This window comes from Desmodus rotundus, chromosome 9, assembly GCF_022682495.2.
Source record: "Desmodus rotundus isolate HL8 chromosome 9, HLdesRot8A.1, whole genome shotgun sequence".
NCBI classification, from domain to species: domain Eukaryota; kingdom Metazoa; phylum Chordata; class Mammalia; order Chiroptera; family Phyllostomidae; genus Desmodus; species Desmodus rotundus.
The window spans coordinates 113,658,958-113,681,209 of NC_071395.1; the positions used below are offsets into that span (position 1 = coordinate 113,658,958).

The 22,252-nt window shown below is 60.5% G+C and overlaps 1 protein-coding gene across 3 annotated transcripts in view; it reads left to right on the forward strand.

Annotated features, from left to right (window-relative positions):
• The window catches only part of TBCD (tubulin folding cofactor D), a 129,437-nt gene that overhangs the window by 99,073 nt on the left and 8,112 nt on the right, over nucleotides 1-22,252 (forward strand). For all 3 annotated transcript variants that reach the window (XM_053911052.1, XM_053911054.1, XM_053911053.1), the window contains 11 exons: nucleotides 3,910-3,941; nucleotides 8,533-8,595; nucleotides 9,476-9,552; nucleotides 10,895-10,976; nucleotides 12,836-12,954; nucleotides 14,319-14,410; nucleotides 15,105-15,245; nucleotides 16,913-16,996; nucleotides 17,423-17,590; nucleotides 17,666-17,804; nucleotides 20,504-20,625. In XM_053911052.1, the coding sequence (XP_053767027.1) occupies nucleotides 3,910-3,941; nucleotides 8,533-8,595; nucleotides 9,476-9,552; nucleotides 10,895-10,976; nucleotides 12,836-12,954; nucleotides 14,319-14,410; nucleotides 15,105-15,245; nucleotides 16,913-16,996; nucleotides 17,423-17,590; nucleotides 17,666-17,804; nucleotides 20,504-20,625 (1,119 nt within the window). The remainder of the gene's footprint in view (nucleotides 1-3,909; nucleotides 3,942-8,532; nucleotides 8,596-9,475; nucleotides 9,553-10,894; nucleotides 10,977-12,835; nucleotides 12,955-14,318; nucleotides 14,411-15,104; nucleotides 15,246-16,912; nucleotides 16,997-17,422; nucleotides 17,591-17,665; nucleotides 17,805-20,503; nucleotides 20,626-22,252) is intronic.

Consider the following 22,252-nt stretch of genomic DNA (forward strand, 5'->3'; position numbering starts at 1 on the left):
TGAAGAGTGAAACGGAGAGATTCAAACTTTTGCATGTACGGCTGTGGGTGGCTGATGACAGCGACAGCGTGTGGAGCTGGCAGGGGGGCCACAAGAGAACAGTGAGGGGCTCCGTGGTCTCCCGAGGGGCCTGGAGAAGGAGATTCCGCAAACGTTTCCAAGGTGTGTTGCCTCAGATGCACCAGGAGAGAGACCAATGTCACAGACACGTTATCTGAGATGACAGAGACCACGGCTGGGCTTGCTGGAGGCAAAGACCGACCTTTGTCAAGGAAGCTGCAGGCTGAAGACGTGACCGCCCGCCAGAACCCGCTGTCCGTCAGGAGTTTTTGTGCTCGGGACACCCTGTGCGGTCACGTCCAGTCTGAGGTCGGGACCTCCCCTGAGCTTGCCCGTGCACACGCAGACCTGTTTCTGTCCACGCTGGAGCCTCCCTCGGGAGCTGGAGTGGTGCTCGGTGGACCTGGGGCCGCGCCCAATTGGCGAGTGTACCTGACGTGGGCCTTCCCTGAGTCCAGGCCCATCTTAGAACCCCCTCCCAGCGGCCGGTCTGTTGGTGGTGAGATTTCAGGCGTGACCTTCGAGCCACTCACAGCCAGACCCGCCCCCTTGCAGACTGCCCTGTGTGCGGGCTTGGGCGAGGCTCACCAGCACCCCGCCAGCTCCTCCGGGACATGGGTGGGTCTGGGACCCGAGTCCCTGGGTGGTGGTCAGATGGGCCCAAGGTCACAGGCTCTGTTGTGGTGTTGTCCAGTAACTGTCCTTCCATGGGGTGGGGGCGGGGCCTGCGTGTCCTGTAGTGCACACACATCCTGAGATACACTCCGGTGGTTCCTCCTGCGTGTGCGCTAGTGTGCGTGTGGGCTCCCTACCGGGAGTGGCTGGTGAGGCCCGGATGTGGCCCAGGCAGAGGTGTGTCTGAGAGGAGGGCGTGGCTCTGCCTCCTGGTGCAGGGGGCCTGGGCTGGGTGCGGGCCTTCCCTGGTGGCTGTTGAGGAGGCCTGCACCTCGGGCTGTCACTGCAGTGCCTGTGGGAGGGCGTTGGGCCGGGCTGCTCCCTGGACACTGTCAGCCTTTCCCCTTTCCACCAGGAAGGCAGCTACTCACTCCCCTCAGTAAAAGCCGTGTTTCTTCGCGGCGGAAGGGCTTGGGCTCACTGGACCAAGGAGCCATGGTGCAGATGCCCCTGAGCGCGGCTTCCCTGGGAAGCAGAGGCGTCTGAGGACACCCGTTGGCACCTCACAAATTCTAAGTGCACGTCAGCTCTTTGTAAATTTTCTTTCTGGGTGACAAGCCTCAGGAATAAATAGAAAATAACACCCTTCAGTGAGGTCAGCATAGAAAGGAAAGTTGTGTGACCACCTCCGGGGAGACCCGGCCGAGGACCACAGTGTAAGTGCCCGCAGGTTCTTGCCGAGCTTCGTCAGCTATTAACATTTTGACCATTTGCTTGATTTCTTCCAGCGTGTCTCTCTTCATTGGTATATTATTTGATTTTCTTTGTGGAAAATATGTTGTGGGCCTGGGGTTTCCTCTGTAGAACTTGAGAAATGCATCACCGAGGAGCAGGGACCCTGTCCCAGGTGACCACTGCCATCATTCCCCTCACCCCAGGCGTGGGCACTGCCCCCTGGAGAGTGGGCGTGACTCGGGTTCCCTCGGGTTGTTTCCTGTGCAGCCTTCCCCCTGGAGCCGGGAGCGGCGGTAGCTCCTGTGCTGCGTTTGGTATGACTCAGTCCTCTCCCTTCTCGTTTTTCGTGGCACCCTCTTGGACGGAGTCCAGGGCAGTTGTCCTCAATAACGTCACGCATCCTGCGTCTTCTGGGTCTCTCCCTCGTGGCTGGCTCTGGTGCTCCTGTGGCCTGGCTGCTGTGGCCACTCGTGCTGTCCCACAGAGCATGCGCGCCAGCACAGTTCCCCACAGGGATAATACTGAGTTTGAGTCCTCGGTTCAGGGGCGGCCTCCGCGAGGTCAAGCGTGCCAGCGCCAGGCGCATCCCCCACAGCCAGCGAGTGAACTGGGGAGTGGGTTGGCTTCGAGATGTGAGCGACCCCGATTTCCAACACCTCTGTCCTTGCCTTGACCAGTGGTCATTCTGAGGCCAGAGCTCCTCCTTCTTTCTACACTCGGTACCCGGGGTTTGGGGGGAAGGAACCACTTTCCCCTCCCACTTGGCCATCCTCTCCTAGCGTGTGTGGCAGGCTCGTGTGTCCTCCTTCTCCCTGGGCGGCGTTGCCCGCCAGCGTGGCTGCCGCGCTCCTTGCCCGTGTTGCCCGCCTACCCCACAGGCGCCTGTTGGAACCAGCTCCTCTCACTTTTGTGCGATTCCCTCAGTCTGAAGAATTCCTTTGTGGCAAGGTTTGTTTAAAGCTCTCCCTTGTGTTATTTTGGTTTTTTTCCCACTTTTGTTGCATTCAGTGCAGTTCTTCTTCCCAGAGATGTGTGTGTTTTGAAGTTGCATTTGTCTCCTTCCCATCTTCAGTGTCTCCTCCCGGTGCCGCGTTTCCCTTCCCTTCTGGGACACGTAGAGTCTAAAGCCGCGTTACTGCCTTCACGTGCTCGCTCTTTGGTCGGGCGTTTCTGGATCTGCTTGTACCCATCGTTTTTCTTGCAGTTGCCTGGTAATTCTCAGTTGGATGCCAAGCTCTGTGAGGCTTTCATCCCTGGAACTGGGTTCCGTTCCATTTCTCTTGACCCTGCTGGCTGCTGCTGTTGGTGGGAAGTGTGTTGGTCGGAATTAGTCCTGGCCCTTTCAAAGCCTTAGCAGGTCCAGGACAAGCTCACCAGCGGCCGGCCGATCCCAGCTGCGGGCGCTGCTGATGCTTGTGTGCGCCTAGGCCCTGCCGCTCTGGCTGACGGGGGCTCTTCCCACTCCATACGGTTCCTGCAAGTGTCCCGCCACCTCCTTCCTGGCGTTTCTCTGCTGTCAGGTTCAGGTAGCTTTTTGTCTTGCATGTGCAGCTCAGGGTCAGCCCCGGCTCCAGGAGGCCCCTGCAGAGCCCTGTAGCTGTCTCTGTGCTGCTCCCGCTGCTTCCTCCGCACAGCAGGACGGCAGCTCCCTGGGGCTTCGTGCGTGCCCATCTCTGCGCCTGGAGCGTCCTCGTTAGGGCTTTGGTTTCCAGCGTCTGAAACTTTGTTTCCTCTAGTTTTCTAATTGTTTCAGGCAGGAGGCAAATCTGGATCCCGTTACTCTATCTGGGCCAGAAGCCAAAGTCTCAGAAGTTAATTTCCTGTCTTCTTACTGAGTGTTTCTTATATTCGAGTTCACCGTTTCCTGTTGTCAGCGTGGACGTTAATCAGGTGTGAGTGAGAGAGCAAGCGGAGCGCACGCTGCCCCCTTGGGCTGGATGACGGCACCTCCTGGCGTCTTAAACGCCCTCAGTCTTCACCGAGTGCGACTGGGACTCCGATGGCAGTGGCTCTGTGTAGCTGTCCGGTGTGTGCCACACCCGTGGGGCCGCAGGGTGCAGTGAGAGCGCAGAGTCACGGTGACGCTGGGGAGGGCTGCAGGACCTCTTCTCACTTCCTCCTCTGAAAGGGTAGTTTCCTACCAGTGAACCTACTGTAAAGCACAAACGAATGTCCACTGGAGTTGAGGAAAAAGTCGCCTTCTCCAGGAGCGGGCTTGCCGAGCTGTGAGAGGACGAAATTTACAGGGGACCCTGTCTGACAAGTAAGGTTTTTAATTTAAAGGACAGTGAAACAGAGTGCACGCACAGACACCGAGCAGGTGCTGGCGTGTATCGAAGACGTCACAAGTGTCCTCCCTCAAAGGTGGTTCCTCCTTAAATAACACATGCTACCCGTCAACACCTTAACTTTTGGAGCCTGAGGTTACTTGGTGAGGATCTTTTGTGTTGTTTTATATACCAAGGGATTTTAACTCTGAATGTTTTTATTCAATTTCAGGGGTCTGGGAGGAGAGCTCATGAGACAAGCAGGTAGGTCAGAGCAACTGAGGCTGCGGCTGGTGGGCCCACCGTGGGGAGGGGAGTCGACATCGCTCCTCTCAACACTGCGGGGCTGGCGAGCTGGGCCTCCACACCCGCGGGTGGCGGCGCTTCTCCGGCACACCCTGCGTGTCCTGGAGGCCCTGGTTTTCGGCTCCTGCAGGCTTGGCTTGTATGAGGGGCTGCAGGGCCACCAGCCGCTGGGATGGGGGGCGGGCAGGGGTGCCTGTGTCTATCACGAAAGGGTTGGACACGGCTGTCTTAGCCTCTTCCCCAACATTTACATCAACTGCAGGGGAAAGAATAATTTCTCAGGTTGTATTTAAATGTTTGCAAGGAGCTCACATGAGGCCAACATGCAAGTATCTAGCTTTCCTGGTGCATTTTCATCTAGTCCTAGAAAACCCAGGACTCATCCACTTGTCTGCTGGACTTTCGTAGGTGCCGGGCTCAGGTTCAGAAGAGCCTCCCACCCAGGGAGGAGAGCGGGCGAGGTGGGGGCTCGCAGGTCCTGATGTGACAGACTTGCCCCCGATGCCAGGGCGGGGAGGGCTGCCCACAGAATCCATCCACTTGGCCAGGAAAGGGACGGCCAGCACACGGGAAGGCCATGCTGAGGGTGGCCCTCACTGCGCCCGCCTGTCCCCTTCCCGCCCAGCCGAGCTGAGACCAGCCTGAGCCTCTAAGTGCTTTGTGTAGCACTGCCCTCCCTGGCCCTTTGGTGCGTTGCCTCTGTGATCTTCCCGTGCGCCCCTGCCCCACCAGGCCCGTCCTCCCAGAGCTGGTCCGCAGGCCGGAGGCAGCTCCAGGCCCGGCTCTTATTCATAGCCGCCCCGTCACCACAGCGCTATTCCGTGGCTCTGATCTTCATACCCAGGCTGCCCCACAGTCAGTCTGGCCCCAGGTGGCAGTGGTGACATCACACAGGTTGACATGTCATTCCTGTCCAAGGAGAGGCATCGTGGCAAGTGGTGTCCCAGGGAGGGGCCGGTCCTGGCCAGGAGGAGGGCGTCAGGCTTCTAGGCAGTCGCCGGGCTGACATGTGCTGGGCTCTGGGAGGCCATGGCAGGGCTGCGGGCTGCGGGCAGGGGGAGCGGAGGGTGTGTGGGCAGCACCTCCTGCGCTGCGGCTGGTCTTGGCGAGGTCTTGAACCACACTGGTGCCGAGGCTAGGTGGGGGCTGTCCCCGGGATTGCCCCACATCTCTGAGAGTACCTCCTGGCCTGGAAGCAGGAAAAAGCCATGGCTCCGAGATCAGTTTGGAAAGCACCGTCATTGGCAAGCCAGCCCGGCTCCCTGTGCCTGTTCCCTCCACTGCTCAGCACGGGAGGGACACCGCCACGTCCGTGTCTCCTGCGCTTGTGCATCTGGGGCAGCACACAGGCCCACAGGCCTCTGTGGGATGCGGAGGGTGGAATTAATAGCAAGATGGGATAAAAATAGCCATGGAAAACCAGGGTGAACCCCAGCGCACACCACCTATCAGCACAAGAGGAAAGCGGAGCCACTTGCTGTGGGGACACCTCAGGAGAGCCGCGGAGAAAAGCTCAGACGAGGTGGAGACCCCAGCTGGGAAGCCGGGATGACCAAGGTGAGGCCTGTCATCTGTCGAGTCAGTCCACGCATGTTGAGGACCCACTGTGCACATGCTCCAGAACAGACCTAGACCTGCACCCTGCTTCGTGGAGCTCACCTTCGAGGAGCCAAGCCACTTGGGGTGGGACCGAAGGAACTCCCACAGGAAGTAGCAGGAGCCCGTTCTAGAAGCCGTGCCAGGTTCTTGATCCTCAGTGGTTGGCGGGGGTGTCCCTGCGTGTCCCCAGTGGTATGCAAGTCGCATGGTTCCCTAAGCCACCTTCCAAGTACGCAGGACCGGCCATCCTGAGGGTGTGCGGGCGGGCTTCTCACCGGTGCCCTGCCAGCCCAGCACCAGTGAGGGGCTCACCTCGCCCACGGGTGTGCTACTGGTGACAGCGTCGCGTGCCGGCCTTTGCCGAGGTCAGCTTGGTCCTCACAGAGGACAGCAGGCACATTCCGGGTGGCTGTGGCTGAGGTGCGGACTGAGCTGACCTCTGGGCTTGTCCACAGTGCCCACCACCACCTAGGAGTCCTCCCTGGCCCGTGGGGCTGTTCTGTTGAGAAGCACATCTCCTCAGTGTCCACTTGGTGTTCTCGTGGGTTTGATACCGTGGCTGGAAACAGAAACCCACTCCTGTCAGCTGCTGCTCGTGGCCAGGTCAGCACGTGGCTTTGGATGTGGATGAGATCACTGCCCCTCAGGTGCACAGCCTTTCAGAGGACTTGGAGTTGCTGCCCCAGGATCGCCCACAGACCATGTATGGGGTTAGGCCTGGCTCGGCCTGGGGTGGGGAGCAGGGTGTTCTCAGAGGGTCCGTCTCCGGCCCCCAAAGACCGCTAGAGCTGTGCCAGCTGCAGAGCAGGGGCTGAGGCCGTCCCACGACCTGGACTCACCCCGGTGCCTGTGGCTCTGTCTGTGTCAGGGTCAGAGCAGTGAGTGGGCCCAGAAGCCGCTGCCGCCCTGAAGGAGGGAGGCGGGGGGCAGGGAGTCTCATCCCAGCAACCAGACACTCCCTGTCCGTGGGGGGCGTCGCAGAGAGTCGCTCAAAGTCGCTGTTCTTCCTTACGGATTTGTCTCTGAGACCGGGGTCGTGTGGTATGCCCCACTTCCCCTGGGATTCCAGCAGTCACTTTCCGTGCCTCGCAGGTCAGGCCTTTCAGCCTCTTCCCAGCTGCAGTGACCGCTGTGATGTCACCAGGCTGCTGTCGCTGGGATGTTGTCCCTGTCACCCGTCACAGCCGCCAGGAGCTCTGGAGAAGCAGCTTCTGTAGACAGGAAGCGGCTGGTGTTTCTGTGGTCACTGTCCAGGTCCTAGCCAGACAGCGCATGGGGTGCCAGGAAGGCGGTGTTGGCCACGAGGGCGGGCAGACAGGAGCAGGAGTTGCCCTCTCACCTGTCAGCTGCTTCTCGGTGACGGTATTGGGAGACACCGGGCTGTTCCGCACATCCAGTTACCTGCTGCTCCACTGCCTGGGCCCAAGTCGTTGTGATAGAAAAACTGCTGCTTGGTCCCAAACTGAGGGGAGAGCAGTCCTGCTGCTGCTTGGCCATTTTCACCCCACCCCAGACTCTTGGGGGGGTCGCCCCGAAGGACAGCTCTGGTCTGGTCTGTTGTTGGGGGGCCCTCTGTGGATGCTTTCCATGTGCTCCGCCCCCAGATGCCCACGTCCCTCCCCCACCTGCTCTGCTGCAGGAAGGGGGCACATGGAGGGCGTGGGGAGCATTGCCGCTCTCGGGCCCCTGGCTCCCAGCCTGTTTGGTCAGTGGGAGCCCCCGGCAAGGCACTAGGAGGAGAGGAGACTGACATCCAGACCTGGCCTGGCTCCGCCTACCTGCAGTCCCCCAGGGTCACGGCCTGGCAGGTGGTCCCTTGCTTCACCCTCCTCGGGTAGCTCCAAGGCCACGGATGCTGTTGTGCACAATCACTCTTGTTTCTTTTTCCCTTCACAGCAAGTTGTTCTCCTGTGAGTTTATCAAACTGGTTCACTTTGATACTTGCCTCAGTGGCCTCAGCCCTGCATCCCCAACGCCAAAGTTGTATTTCTCCAGAATCACCCCTTTGAAGCCTCTCAGCTGCCTTTTTGTCTTACCTGCTTCCCGACAGGAGAAGTATTGAGCTGTTTCACATCCATAGTGTAGAATGTTAGCCACCTACTATGCGCGCGAGAGCTCGAGCAGTTGGTTAAGCTGTGACCTAGGCAAAGCCGGGTGGTGGCTATAGCAATGTGTGTCTGGGGGGGTCCGGTCTGTTCAACATCTGTGCTTCTGGGCCCTGGGCCCCTTGCCTTCGGGCAGAACCGCATCTCTGGTCACGGACAGTGGGGGTGGCTGTGAGGAGAAGGAGCGGGTGGCACTTCTAGTTGGCAGTATCTGGTGCTCACGCAAAGCTCCAGAGCTTGCTTTGTCACTCTCCTCTGGCCCGGCAGCATTTCAGGTGACGGTGGCCTGACCCCTTGCTCTGAGACCCAGGAGCAGCTCAGTTACAGAAAGGGGTGGGAGCGGAGAACCTGAAAGCGGGGGTGTCCACAGCGTGTTTTCTCACTTGGGTGGAAGGACCGGGCGGGGCAGGGGGAGGCCCTCACGCAGGGTGCTGAGGGATGGCCGCCGGCCACTGCTGCACTGGCAGTTTTGTCCGTCATTTGTTGTTAGGGTTTCTTCCAACAAATACATATTATTTACAGTCAGGAGAAAACCACTCATGCTGTTTTCATTGTAATGCAACAGAAAGGGTGGGTGCAGAGGCCATCCCCTTTTTGTCTTGTGTGACAGTATGAAGGGTTATGTATCACTTTGGGGGGCCTGTGGTGTGCCGGAAGGAACCGGGGTCTGTCCGAGAGTGGAGGGCAGAGGGCAGACCCTGGAGTGATCGGCAAAGACGACACTGCCCGGTGGTGGGGTGGCTACCTCATCCCCACCCTGAGGCGCAGGGTACGGGGACAGCAAGGTGGGCGCTGCTGCAGCCGCTTTGGGAGAAATGATGTTGCCTTTATCTTCTTTCTTCCAGTGTGTGTCTTAATAGAAAAGCTGTCCCTTTCCAGAATGCCCTTCAGAGGTGACGCCGTGATCAGTAAGTGCTTCTCTTCAGTGACTGACGTGGCATTTTCTTCCAGAGCTCCGGCAAACTGAAAGTAAACATGAATCTTCTTTTTCATTGGATGGGTGATCACGTTTCATGACGCTGGGATGCCCGGTCTTTTAAGTGGCTGCAGGAACCTGTTGTCAACGACAGGCCCCCGCCGCCCAGTCCCTGGCGCTCGCAGGCCGGGGGAGGCAGCAGGATGAGAGCCCGCTCCCGTGCGCGGTGGCCAGGCCCTGTGCGGCCTGTCCTGTCCGTGGGGTGTGCACACGAGCCACAGCCAGTGGGGACGGACTGCGCCTGCACCACACTGTTGCTGCTCCACAGCCTCAGGAAACTAGATTCAGCCTCACTGCCAAGGGTGGGATCTCATTGGGTTGGATGTTTGGGTTTTTATTGGTGGGGATTTGGGGGTTGTTTGAGCAACAGGCACAAGAAAAGACCATCTGAAGCTTGCAGGTATCATTAAAGAACAAAATTTTTCCCGTTTTATTTTTAAGATTTAAAAAAAAATTATTTTTAGAGAGGGGAAGGGAGAAAGACAAGGAGAGAAACATCAGTGTGTGGTTGCCTCTCATGTACCCCCTACTGGGGACCTGGCCCACAACCTAGGCATGTGCCCTAGGTTGGGAGTCGAACCCGTGACCCTTTGGTCCGCAGGCTGCTGCTCAGTCCACTGAGCCACACCAGCCAGGGCTCCCACTGTGCTTTGAACCCGAAGTCCTCAGAGTTTGTACAGCCTCTTCTCCAGACTCACCTCGGTGTTCACCACCCACTTTGATTTAAGCAGTGGAAGAGGTGTTTGTTGTTGACTTTCATTTCGTGTAACGAGTCTCACCAGCAATCGGTAAAGGTTCTGTTTCTTTGACAGATGGTTGGCAGTGGCTGATAAACGACACTTTGAGGCATCTCCACCACATTTCAAGTTCTTCTAGACAGCAGATCAAGGTCTGGTGGGCAAGACTTTTCCGATTGCTGCATTGCATTGAAAGTGACGTTATCTTTTTGGTTTGGGAAGACTGCATTATGGGTCACACCGATGTGATCGGGGCCATCGTTGTACTCGGACTTCCAGGTGGCGTGGTGTATGTAATTTATAACCAGGAAAAGTGACGCAGCGACGGGTGACCAGAACACGCGAAGTTTCTAGATTGCTCTTTCCCCCGTTGCTCTCACCCGGGCCTTCTCCCCTCACGTCCTGAGTTCTGCGTGCTGTGGCGTCAGAGGCTCTCAGGGTGGAAGCTGCGTGTGTGACATCACACACAGATGACCAAGCTGCAGCCGGAGTCCACTGTGCTTGTCACGTGGGTCGTTCTGGAGAGCATGTGTTGTGTCCCAGGGGCACACTGGGGACGGGACGTGGGGGCGGAGGAGCTGGGGCATTCCGTGACTCAGCTCTGCTGTCGAGGACGGGGAGACAGGAGCGGAAGTCTCTGCCTCCTGGGCGTCTCGGCATCTCTGCTGGGTCAGCAGGTGGCTTCTTCCATGTCCTTGTTTAAAGTAACTTTGTCCTTCTGTGGAATTTAAGTGCAGTTTTCTTGGCTGAGTGTGAGGGCTTCAGGACCGTTACCGTGAACTTTCCTTTTCAGAAGATGCCACGATCAGTTCATACCAGCCCTGGTCCCTGTGCTGTCGGCTGCAGGCAGGGCTGCACGTGGCCATGGGTCCGTGTGGGTGCATGATGCCCGCACCAAGGCCCCTCCACCTGCTCACGGCCCTCCTGCCTGGCCCCGAGCCTCTCCGGCTGCTCCCGGTCTGGGGAGTGGAGACGGCCTAGGGATGCAGCATTTGCTCTCGGCTGTCTGTGATCACGGCGGGCCTCCCTGAGTCCCCGTCACTTCCCACCCTCCATCCTGCTTGTGTGGCTCTTCTGGGCTTCGGTGCTGAGGAGCCCCCTCCTGTTACCGGGGCCGCTGGGCCCCCAACTCGCCCATACAGCCTGCCCGGGGTCCTTGCCTACATCCTGTCTGGGTGTATTACATGTACCTTTTCCTTCACGACCTGTGCTGGAAAGGAAAAATGCCGTTTTATTATTAACTGTGTACATTATCAGACATAGAATTTGCATTGCATGGAAGAAAGAATGAAGTTTTCTGCTCAGTTTATTGGTATTTGCAGAGAACGGTATGTCGTAACTACCGGACAGACGACAACAGGCCGACGTGCCGGCAGTGACGCGATGTAGTTTCTGTTTCCCCAGCTGAGCCGCCGGCCCAACTGCAGAACAGCCCGGCTGCCCCTGCAGGGCCGGGGGGCTGCGGGGCCGCTCACACCCCATATGTTGTTTCAGGAGGCGGCTGTGTCGGCCCTGGCTGCCCTCTGCAGCGAGTACTACACAGAGGAGCCCGGGGAGGCAGACTGCGCTGGGCACGGTGAGTGGCTGCTGGGCCGACCCTCACATCTCCTGGGGGTACAGGGGGGCTGCGAGGGGCAAGGGGCTCGGCTCAGGGACCTGGTTCCCCTGGGCCGCCCCGCACTCCCATCCATGGGTTGGTGCAGCAGCACAGAGGAGCGTCTCTTCCACTCCGAGCGAGTAGCTTCTCCCGGCCCTGCCTTGACACCGGCTTTCCCGGGGCCCCGCGCTGCCGTGTAGCGTGCAGAGCCCACTCTTCAGCGGCAGTTGCTGAGGTTGCACTTTCAGGTGAACCCTGTCCCGCTTTGTGCTCTGGAGACTCCAGTCACACGGAGCGGGCAGTGCCTTGCGTGTCCTCTATGTGGGCCTGTCCCCCTTTTATTTGCTCCTCCTCCTGTCTCTGTCCATCGTCTTCCTTTATCCCCACTGTTGGGTCTCTGGCCCCTGCGTGTGCCTCACACGGTGACCTGCCCCTGGCACTTGTATCTTGGGTTGTCTGCTCAGAACTGTCTGCTTCTGCTGCCCCCACGACCACCAACTTCATGCTCGGTATTCAGCCCGTGGCTACATCGTTGCTTTCATTCTTCCTGGTTGAACATGTTTTTGGAATTTTTATGTGCCCTGTGGGCACTTTTCTCTTCATGGGGACAGCGAGTGTGCTGCCACACCACACAGCCGGCAGCCGGGTGTTTCTAGAACCCTCCGCATGATGCCCTTTGCAGGACCTCCTCCACGAGGGTTAGCTGCGCGTCGGAAAGCTTTGCAGCCCCTTCTCTGTCGCCTGTAGCGTTCCTTCCTATAACTTAGAGAATAGGCATCGGTCCCTTCCCGCACACGGGAAGGGGGTTGTCCGTATAAAATCACATGCGCAACAGACTTTGTGATTTTTTCCAAAAATAGGATAATATTCTATAACTTGATATTCTGACAGATTTTCCAAATGAACGTTTTTCTATATCCTTTTACACAGGTAGTTTTACTTAAAAAGACAGTCATATTATTTTGCAGTCTATTTTTAAAAATTGGGATAAGGCCACGTGTAGCTTCTTGCCTAAGAAAAGGGTGCTGTGTCTCGGGACTGAGTGGAGGCAGGAGGGGAGGGCCCCGGTGGCACTGCTCTGTCCTGATGTGTGAGGGCACCAGGAGCACAGCGTGGAGGTTTTCGTGCGCACGTTCCCGAAGCCTCGCACGGACGGCGCGGAAGCGTTGACAGCTGCCACCCATCTCTGGTCACGGCAGATGGGGCAGCGCATGGGTCCCGCTGTCCTTCCCCTCAAGCTGCCCGTTTACAGAGCAGGTCTGGCTACTCGTTCCTACCTCAGGCTCTTCACTGTGCCCTGAACATCGGGGCACTTTCCCGTTTCTCCCCTCGAACCTTCGTCCAGTTCTGATGACGGCTTCTCCCATCTCGGGAGGCGTGGGCTCCCTGCTGCTCACTCTCAGCCTGACCTTGCGCCCTGCCTGCCCCGCAGCCCAGGCTCCTCCTGTGGAGTGGCGCCCGCAGCCCCGCATGTCGCTGTGCCTGGCACGGCATTGCGCTTGCTGTCCTTGCTGAGGGAGGCACCGTCTCCCTGGTAGGCATCTGTGTTCTTGTGAGTACGCAGTGAGAGCTGCATCTCGTTCGTGAAGCCTTCCCGCACTTACTTTCCAGAGTGAAAACACGTGTCAACATTGCTTATGAAAACCTCGAAGCCACCTAACAACAATTCTTTCCTTCAATCCGTTTTGATTCCTATCACTTTGAAAACACATCTGCTTTTGAAGCCTGCAGTGGCTCCTCCTTTCTTTGGACGCTGTTGGATTCTGTCTCTGGAGAGCTCGTGAAGAGCGTGGGAGGAAGGCGGGGTGGCAGTGGGTCATCTTGCTGCTTCTTTGCAGGGGGCCTGGTAGAGCAGTGCCTTGCCGAGCTGCAGAGCCCGGAGGAGATGACGCGCTGCGGCTTCTCACTGGCCTTGGGGGCCCTGCCCGCCTTCCTTCTGCGAGGCCGGCTCCAGCAGGTGAGGCTGCTCTGGCATGGGAGGGGTGTCCACGTGGGGCACTGCGGGCAGGCCTGGGTGGCGTGTGTGAGGCCAAGCACGTGAGGGGTGGGTGGGGGCGACCCGTTAGTAAACCCCCTCTGTGTTTATGGTTGGGAAGGAGCCCCTGAACACCAGCCCCTGGGGCTGTGAGAAGAGGGGACAGGGGTGACAGTGGCCATGTTTAGAGAATGCTAATGCTGGTATGTGAACACTGACCTCTGGTTTTTAGGAGGGGAAGCTATTCTTTGGCGTAGAAACTGCTCCTGCCTCATTTCCCAGTGCTGGCCCTGCCCATGGCCAAGGTCGAAGGGTGCTGGGTCTGGGTCAGAGTCCTTGTCCCAGCTGTCCCTTTCACCCCAGGAGTTCCTCCCCAGAAGCAGGCCAGCCCGAGGAGGTCCCTGCTTCTCAAGGGATATGGGGAGGTCTCTGCTTGCCTTGGAAGGACACGACTAGTCAGTGTCTTGCTTCCTGAGGTACTTCACCTTCAGGGTGATGGTGGCTTGGGACAGAAGGGGAACTGAGCTCTGCTCTGGGCAGAGCCCCCGGGAGACGGTCCCTGGGACGGGGCTTTGCCTAGCAGCCGTCTGTTCTCGCTGTCTGTGACAGGGAAGGGCTGAAGATGTTTCCCATGCCACCCACTCCTGCTTGAGAGCAAAGGGCAGGGATGGCGGAGGCTTATTTCAGCCTCACCGAGAACTGGGCTTGCATCTCCTGCTCTGTTGCCTGTACCCCAGGCTGCTCACAGGCCCTTACCCCGGGGGATGGACACTGGCATGCTCCTCCCCGCCTCCCTTTCTCCTCTTGACTGGCCACCTCGGGGTCACCCTGAAACGTATGCTGCGAGCTCTGCATCAGGCATCGCCTTCCCGGCACCCTGACTTGGTCCTGAGCTCCCTGCAAGAGAGGGTGCCCTTTGCCACTGGTCAGGCACATCCTGCCAGACCCCGCTGGCCTCAGTCACCAAGCTCCTGTGTCCCCGTTTCCCTAGTCAAAGCATCCTGCTGACCCACCTCCCAGACGTCCACGCCACCACTGCCCAGCACGGCTTCCCCTGCCCAGTATGCCTTGGGGTCCGACACACCAGACCCTGAGGCTTATGCATCTGATACACCAAACTTAGGACTGAACTGTCCTTTCACGCAGTTATAGGAGCTGCTGCATTTGTCATAGGTGCCGACTCTAGGCAGTGGGACAAGACAGGGCAGGGTCCCTGCAGTGGGAGGGCTGGAGGTGACCCCGTGGCAGACACAGCAGCACAGACCCAGGGCCGAGTCCCCATCTGTGTGAGAAGTACACCTATCTCACGGCCACTGGTCTGTGGGTGTCTGGTGATTGCTTTTCAGGTTCTAGCAGGGTTAGGAGCCGTTACCCTCATTTCCCCGGAGAACGTGAGCTTCGCAGAGTCCAGGCGGGACGCCTTGAAGGCCATCGCCAAGTGAGTCCCACCTGCTCTCCTCCCCAAGCCACTGCTCCCCGAGGCCAGCAGTCTGTGTGGGGGGCGCCCATGGCTGGCGTGAGAAGCCCGGTCTCAAGTGACACATCTGCCTAGAGGCAAAGATGACTTTTCATTTTCTAGTTTCTTTTCAGAGGGTCGTCACAGAACGGTTCCCACTCAGAGGCTCACTGGCAGTTTTGTCCTCGTCACAGGGAACGCTAAGGCTGTGCTGTGAGCACTTCTTCACTTTAGGAAACTGCAGCCCTCCGAAGGCTGGCAGCCCCCAAGGGGGAGGAAGGGACGCGTGCAGCCTCCCGTCCTTGCTCACAAACTCCTGCACACCCGACATGCTGTCCTTTCCCGCCCATGGGCACGCCGGAGGCGGCTGTGTGGAGCCTACACACTGCCTTCTGCACTAACGCCCCACCGTCCCCTTCTGCCCTGGGGGAAAGGCCAGGAGGGTACAGCCACACGGCCACCCTGTGCACCTTTAAGCTGCAGACACAGGGAAGTGGGATTCTGGGGGAGAGCGTTGCGTCAGCGAGGCGAGCTGTGGATTTCTGAGCCTCCCTCGAGTTACTGGTCTGTTCTGAGTGTGTCCTGTGAGGAGGGACATGTCAGGCCGGAATAGCGTGAACGTAGGACGGTTGGACAGGACTCGCAGGCGTGAGCTACTTCACACGTCTGATTTCAGGGTGTGCCGCACTGTCGGAGTGAGAGCAGAAGGGGCCCCGGACGAGGTGGTGTGCGGAGAGAACGTCGCCCAGATCTACTGCACGCTGCTGGCCTGTCTGCACGACTACACCACCGACAGCCGCGGGGATGTGGGCGCGTGGTAAGGCCGGGCGGCTCCTCACAGTTCAGGACGGAGGACGGTGGGTCCTCACTCGTGTTCCAGCTGCCGCTGAGAGCAAAACTGGGCCCGGGAGGAAGCCACTCAGGGTTCCCCTTCCGGGGTCCTGGCAGCCCTGGAGGCCAGGCCTGCTGTGCATGTGGTGACAGGCCCCTCGTGCCCGGCAGGGTCTCCTGTGAATTCTTCATCTCTGTGGTGTTTGGTCTTCGGTCCTTTTTCAGAGATTGATTCTGTGTAGAAAGTCTCGTCTCTTTTTCATTACTTTTCCCACCAGTTTCTTTCTCGTCAACACCGTCCTCGTGGTTATTTTGAAGGCTCGACTCGTGTGCTCCAACATCTGTGACCTGTGGGTCGATTTCTGTAGTGGTTCATCTCTTAACACTTCAGCACTTGGTCTTTGTTTTTAAACATTTAGTTTTTAAATGAATTCTGGAATTGTTCAAAGTTCTAGAGCCTCTGGGTCATGTAATTTCCTTTGAGCAAATAGTAGGTTTCCTTACATCAGGCTGACTGTGTGGTCAGGTCCCCAAGTGCCCTCAGGCTGGGGCTGGCCCTCAACCCTGTCCACACCCCAGGGTGTGGCCTGTGCCTATAGCCTTGACCGAGGGCCCTCAGACCCTGGGGCCTTCCTCCTGCACATGGGTCCCCTAGCTGCTGGCCACCCTGGCCCAACCAGTTAGAAGCTGGCGGGGCCCGAGGGGCGCGTGCAGGTTCGGGGCCCCCCGTGTCCCTCCCCTCCCCTTTCCCTGGGAGTGCTGTGCCCACAGAGGTAGGGGCTCCGGGGGGAGCACTCTGCCTGCGCCCTGGCGCCCCAGCGGTCCCTGTCCTGAGCAGCAGCTGGTTGGTGGTCACACCCTGGTGTGTGGATCCGTCCCACCCCTGTCAGCCCCCCCGCCCCCCCATGTCTGCCCTGCAGCTCTGACCGCCCTGTGCTGCACTCGCTGGGCCTCCCCCGGGCTGAGGCCCATGCCTGTACCCCCTCTCCAGTTTGAACAGAACAGGCTGTCTCCCCGATGCGTGGCACTCCCTCCTTGGAGGGAGGGTGGGTGCCCCAGGCCTGTGGGACCTGCTGGCCCTGGGGACACTGGCCCGCTGTGTCCATGACCCCCATGGCCCGGCTGTGTCCTACCCGGGTTGAGCAAATTTGAGTGTCCCAAGTTGAAAACGCTCCTTGCACTCAGGAGCTAGGCCAGTCACAGCGTGGGCTCAGCTCTTCAAATTTGCTTTAAGCTTGTTTCCTTTCACGGGAGCTGCTATGCACAAGCTTGTTCAGAGCGGACAGAGCCCTTCTGGTCTGGATGCCTGCTGGGTAGCAGAAAGAGGCAAAACCAGACAGCCCTTGGAGTTTTCCTGCTGGGAGAAAGCTGCCTAGGGTGGGCACGTTTTGCATTTCATTGTCCCCGGGGAATCGGTGCTGCTTCTGCAGGAGCAGTTGTGACAGTGCGCTGGGACCTGGCTGTCTGCGGTCACACCCTGGCGGGCCTGACCTTTTGTGGGTTCAAACGTTCCTAGAGTGTGGGCCGCCGGCTGCCTGTGCTGTTCCGTAGACCTTCCCGCTGAGCGCGAAGTGCCAGTCCAGTCCCTGAAAGCCCCCTGGGCTGAGGGCGCAGCTGCTGGGGAGCCCGTCCTCATCCCCTCTCCCCCTGCAGGGTCCGGGAGGCTGCCATGACCAGTCTGATGGACCTGACACTTCTCCTGGGGAGGGACCAGCCACAGCTGATCGAGGCTCCCGTGTGAGTGTCCTCCCTGCCTGTCTTCCCCACCCCACAGCTCATGCCCAGGCGTCCCCCTCCACCGGAGGCCTGCTGGAGGACAGCTATTCCTGGGCGAGGCCCAGGGAGGGGCCACTTCTCAGCTTCGAGCCGGTGCCTGCCCCAGCTGGGGACCTGGCTGTCCCCCCTCCTCAGTTGTAGGGGCTTTGTGCCCCTCCCTCACCTCAAGCTCCCCTCCTCCCTGTGTTCCCCTCCTTACCCTCCGTCTCCTCCGCCCCTGCCCCCCATCACCACCTGCTGCCCCTCCCAGCCCTGAGTATGCTCACTGCTTCTACCTGAGACCTTGTGCGGAGGCTTCTGGGAGCAGATCAGCTGTCTTGGGGCCCAGCCCCATGCTCCGCAGGTGCCTCTGGTTGGAACCGCACTAACTGGGATCTTGGTTGACAGCTGCGAGCGGGTCATGTGCTGCCTGGCCCAGCAGGCGAGCGAGAAGATCGACCACTTCCGTGCACACGCCGCACGTGTGTTCATGACACTGCTGCACGCTGCTGGCCCAGCCGGCCCCACCGTCCCCCATGTGCCGCATCGCAGGGAGCTGGAAAAGCTGTTTCCCAGGTACTGGGGCTCTGGCCGCCTGCCCACCCAGTGGGGAGGGGCTCCAGGAACCTGAAGCTTGTGCCTGTGTTGCAGGTCTGATGTGGCCTCTGTCAACTGGACGGCACCATCCCAGGCCTTCCCGCGCATCGCCCGGCTGCTCGGGCTGCCCACCTACCGCTACCACGTGCTGCTGGGCCTGGCCGTGTCTGTGGGCGGCCTCACGGAGTCCACGGTGAGGACGCATCTGTCCTGGGCCAGGGGTTGGGACGTGCGCTCCAGGGGCTGCACTGTCCCTCCTCCTGTTGGGTCTCCCCCTGGGGAAGCCAGTCACCAGGGCAGCCGCTTCCTCTGGGCGGCTCCCCAGGGCGTCCCAGGGTGCTGGCACCTGGGAGGAAGGCTAGTCGGGCTGGAGCCACGGTGGGAGCTCTGCAGTCTTGTTCTGCCGCCGCTGCACCACGCACATGACGGACATTACGCATGGCACACACCACTCTGTGCCTGGTTTCCAGGTTCCGTACCTCCTGCGTGGGCGTTTCCGTTCTCTGGGGTCGCGTCCCTGCAGGCTCAGCCCTAGGTAACCCTGACCGACAGCAGCCCTTGCCGCCCCACCCTTGTCCCCCGTGCGCATGCGTGTGCCCCGCCCTAGTTTGGGACCGGTGGCGAGTCCACGAAGGACCAAGGGGAATTCATTGTTCTCTTGAGTCGATGGTTCAGGGTTCGGGCACTTCGGGGACAGTCTCGCCCTGGTCCCCACCCCCGCACGCACATCCCTCCGCCCGCCCATCAGTCCGTCCTCTCATCCTCTCCGCTCGCATCATCTGCTCCGCTGTTCCCGCTCGTTCTCCGGGTCCTGTGCTTCCTTCTGTGCAGCTTCCTGGAGTTTGCTGTTCGTCTCTCCGTGAGACTTCTGTTTCTGGGGGGTGGAGGATGGGAGGGATGTATACACGTGTTTTTTTTTTTTTACTAGTTCTTGACTTCATTCTGAAATCTCATTCCTCATGCCTCTTCGGCACAGGCTCATCTTGGGAATGGCGTGTCTTTTTTTTTAAAGTCCACACGTAGCATTCCCAGCTCCTGCGTTCTGTGCAGTCTGGGGCGGGTCTGCTCTGCCTCCTGCCTCTGTTCTCTGCGGCCGGGACTCACCCTCTCCGTGTGGAAATCTGAGGGGAGGGCAAGGGGAACAGTCCCCAGGCGCAGGGCACGCTGCAGGGCAGTGCTCTCTGACGCCAGTCATTTCTTCTCTTCCTTGGCAGCTGGTGGCTGCTGGTACCCAGCCTCAGGGGCCCTGGCTGCCCGCTGTCCTGTCTCGCTGCCTCCCCCGGGGGTTGCTCTGCATAGGGTCGCCCCCTCCCTACCCCTGGCCGAGCAGGCCCTGCTCCTGAGTGGGTGTGGTGCTTGTGAGGAGGGTCTCTGGGCCCAGTGGTGCCTTGGGGGCTGCATTTGGGTTTGCAGTGTGACCGTTTCAGAGCAACTGGCCACTTGGCGACACCAGGCTTTGGTATCCGGACCTACTTCCGGTGGAGACCCACGACCGTCTGCCTCCGACGGCTTCGGGGTCGCTCTGGGTGCGGAGCGATGGTGTGTGGGGAGCGATGGCGTGTGCGGAGCGGTGGTGTGTGCGGAGCGATGGTGGGTGCGGAGCGATGGTGTGTGGGGAGCGGTGGTGGGTGCGGAGCGGTGGTGTGTGGGGAGCGGTGGTGTGTGCGGAGCGGTGGTGTGTGCGGAGCGATGGTGGGTGCGGAGCGATGGTGTGTGGGGAGCGGTGGTGGGTGCGGAGCGGTGGTGTGTGGGGAGCGGTGGTGTGTGCGGAGCGGTGGTGTGTGCGGAGCGGTGGTGTGTGCGGAGCGATGGTGGGTGCGGAGCGATGGTGTGTGGGGAGCGGTGGTGGGTGCGGAGCGGTGGTGTGTGGGGAGCGGTGGTGTGTGCGGAGCGGTGGTGTGTGCGGAGCGGTGGTGGGTGGGGAGCGGTGGTGGGTGGGGAGCGGTGGTGGGTGGGGAGCGGTGGTGGGTGGGGAGCGGTGGTGGGTGGGGAGCGGTGGTGGGTGCGGAGCGGTGGTGGGTGCGGAGCGGTGGTGGGTGCGGAGCGGTGGTGGGTGCGGAGCGGTGGTGGGTGCGGAGCGGTGGTGGGTGGGGAGCGGTGGTGGGTGCGGAGCGGTGGTGGGTGGGGAGCGGTGGTGGGTGCGGAGCGGTGGTGTGTGCGGAGCGGTGGTGGGTGGGGAGCGGTGGTGGGTGGGGAGCGGTGGTGGGTGGGGAGCGGTGGTGGGTGGGGAGCGGTGGTGGGTGCGGAGCGGTGGTGGGTGCGGAGCGGTGGTGGGTGCGGAGCGGTGGTGGGTGCGGAGCGGTGGTGGGTGCGGAGCGGTGGTGGGTGGGGAGCGGTGGTGGGTGCGGAGCGGTGGTGGGTGCGGAGCGGTGGTGGGTGCGGAGCGGTGGTGGGTGCGGAGCGGTGGTGGGTGCGGAGCGGTGGTGGGTGGGGAGCGGTGGTGGGTGGGGAGCGGTGGTGGGTGGGGAGCGGTGGTGGGTGGGGAGCGGTGGTGGGTGGGGAGCGGTGGTGTGTGGGGAGCGGTGGTGGGTGCGGAGCGGTGGTGGGTGCGGAGCGGTGGTGGGTGCGGAGCGGTGGTGTGTGGGGAGCGGTGGTGGGTGCGGAGCGGTGGTGTGTGGGGAGCGGTGGTGTGTGGGGAGCGGTGGTGGGTGCGGAGCGGTGGTGGGTGCGGGTGTGGGCCGTGCTGCTGCCTCACGGGGAGCGTTTCTCTTCCATGCGCTCGCACTGTGTCTCTGCACTCCTGCCGCTCTGGCTGGGCAGTGGCCGGGTCCTTCCCCTCCGCCGTTCAGTCTCCTCTGATACTGAACACACCGAGTTTGTCCGTCGCTGTTGCAGGTGGGGGTGAGGGACCAGCCAGTCTCATCGCAGCACGAGGCCGTCCCTGTGTTGCAGGTCAGGTACTCCACCCAGAGCCTGTTTGCGCACGTGAAGGGGATCCAGAGCGACCCGCAGGCCCTGGAGAGCTTCAGTGGGGCCCTCCTGCAGGTCTTTGAGGACAACCTTCTGAACTACAGGTGAGCAGGCGCCATTTCCCAGGTGCCCTGGTTTTAAGGGCAGGGTGGGGCTAGCAGAAGTGAGGGTCATGGCCACAGCCAGCCACGGCACCTCCAGGCCACCCTGTGTCCTCTGGGGCCCCTTGCAGCCTGCACTGAGGGCTGGTGGAATGAGGGTTTTGGACGTGTCAGAAGTAGAGATGGCAGCACAACATGACATCGGTGCACCCTCAGGTAGGGCCCTTGGCCCATGTGCCAGCGCACTGTTGCTCTGTGACCCCTGAGCAGCAGAGCGCCCCCTAGCTGGAACTGCAGCGTCACAGCAACAACCAGAGCTTTTCTCTCAAGGCTTTGCTGGCTGCCTTCCCACGGAGGTGGAGTGTAGGCTCTGGGGGCCCTGAGTTCAGCCTTGCAAGAGGGCTGTTGGTGGGCTCAGTTCTCCGTGGTCCCAGGGCAGCCGGGCCCCTGTCTCCGCGGTGTGGCTGCAGGCCCCCTCCCGGGGCCCTCGGCAGCCTGTCCCGTCCGTGGGCAGCACAGACACAGCTCTCAGCAAGCAGGAGCCCAGCCTGTGGTCTTCCCTCTCTTTGTAACTGCCCTGGGCAGGTATGAACGAGCTCCGATGAAATGCACGTAAGTCGTGCCGTTTTGAGTCATGTCAGCGTCCACAACACCGTCACCACGGTGAAGATACAACGCACCCACACCCCGAGACGTCCCACGGCCCCTTTTACTCTCCCAGCCCGGCCCCAGGGCCACCGCCGGTGCTGTCCCTCCCGCCTGCGTAGCTGGCACTGCCTGAGTCTCGCACTCTGAGCCTGTCTTGTGTCTGGCCCCTCGGGTCCAGCAGCTCTCCCAGTCAGTCACCCTCTGTGGCTGAGCCGTGCGCTCTCCATTACACCTGGTTTCTCCGTTGGCCTGGGACGGGTGCTCAGGTGGTGTTGCCAGTTGAGGCTGTTATGGATGAAACTGTGGCGAGCGTCCATGCACGGGTCCTCTGCAGACGTCTGTCCTCCTCTCCTGGGCACAGGCCCAGGGCTGGACTGGCTGGGTCATGTGGTTGGCAGATACTAAACTTTTTAAAAAACTACCAGCTGGTGTCCAAAGTGTGCCATTTGCGTCCCTGCCGACACCACCTGCTTGTTCCCGGTGCCCCCGTCACCCAGGGTCTTTCCTCCCGCTGGAGCCGAGCTGAGGGGCCGTGTGGCGCGTCACGGCGTTCACGCCTGCCCCCCTCCTGGCCGAGGGTGTGGAGCTTCGAGTCGGCCCTGTCCTCTGGTGGCAGTCGGTTCAGGTCTTTGCCTGTTTTGCTCCCTCCTCACTGCTGAGCGCTGGCGCTTCTCCCGTCGGCAGCCTCTCCCACAGCAGGCCCCTCACGTCTGTGAACTCGGTCAGCCCTTTGCTTTCACGTCATGCCTGGGGGATCTGGGCCTAACTGCATGCAGCGCACAGAGACTTTCCCTCGGGTTTTGTCCTGGAAGTTCAGTTTTTGGTTCTGTGTTCTGACCTGAAGTCCACTTGGGGTGGTGAGTCCTCTGTGATCCGGTGCAGCCCCCTCCACGTGGGGTATACCCGCACCAGGTGTTGGAAAGCGGTCCCGTCTCCCTGTGGCTGTGGTGCCTGCGTCACACGTGGGCTGTGGATATGTGGG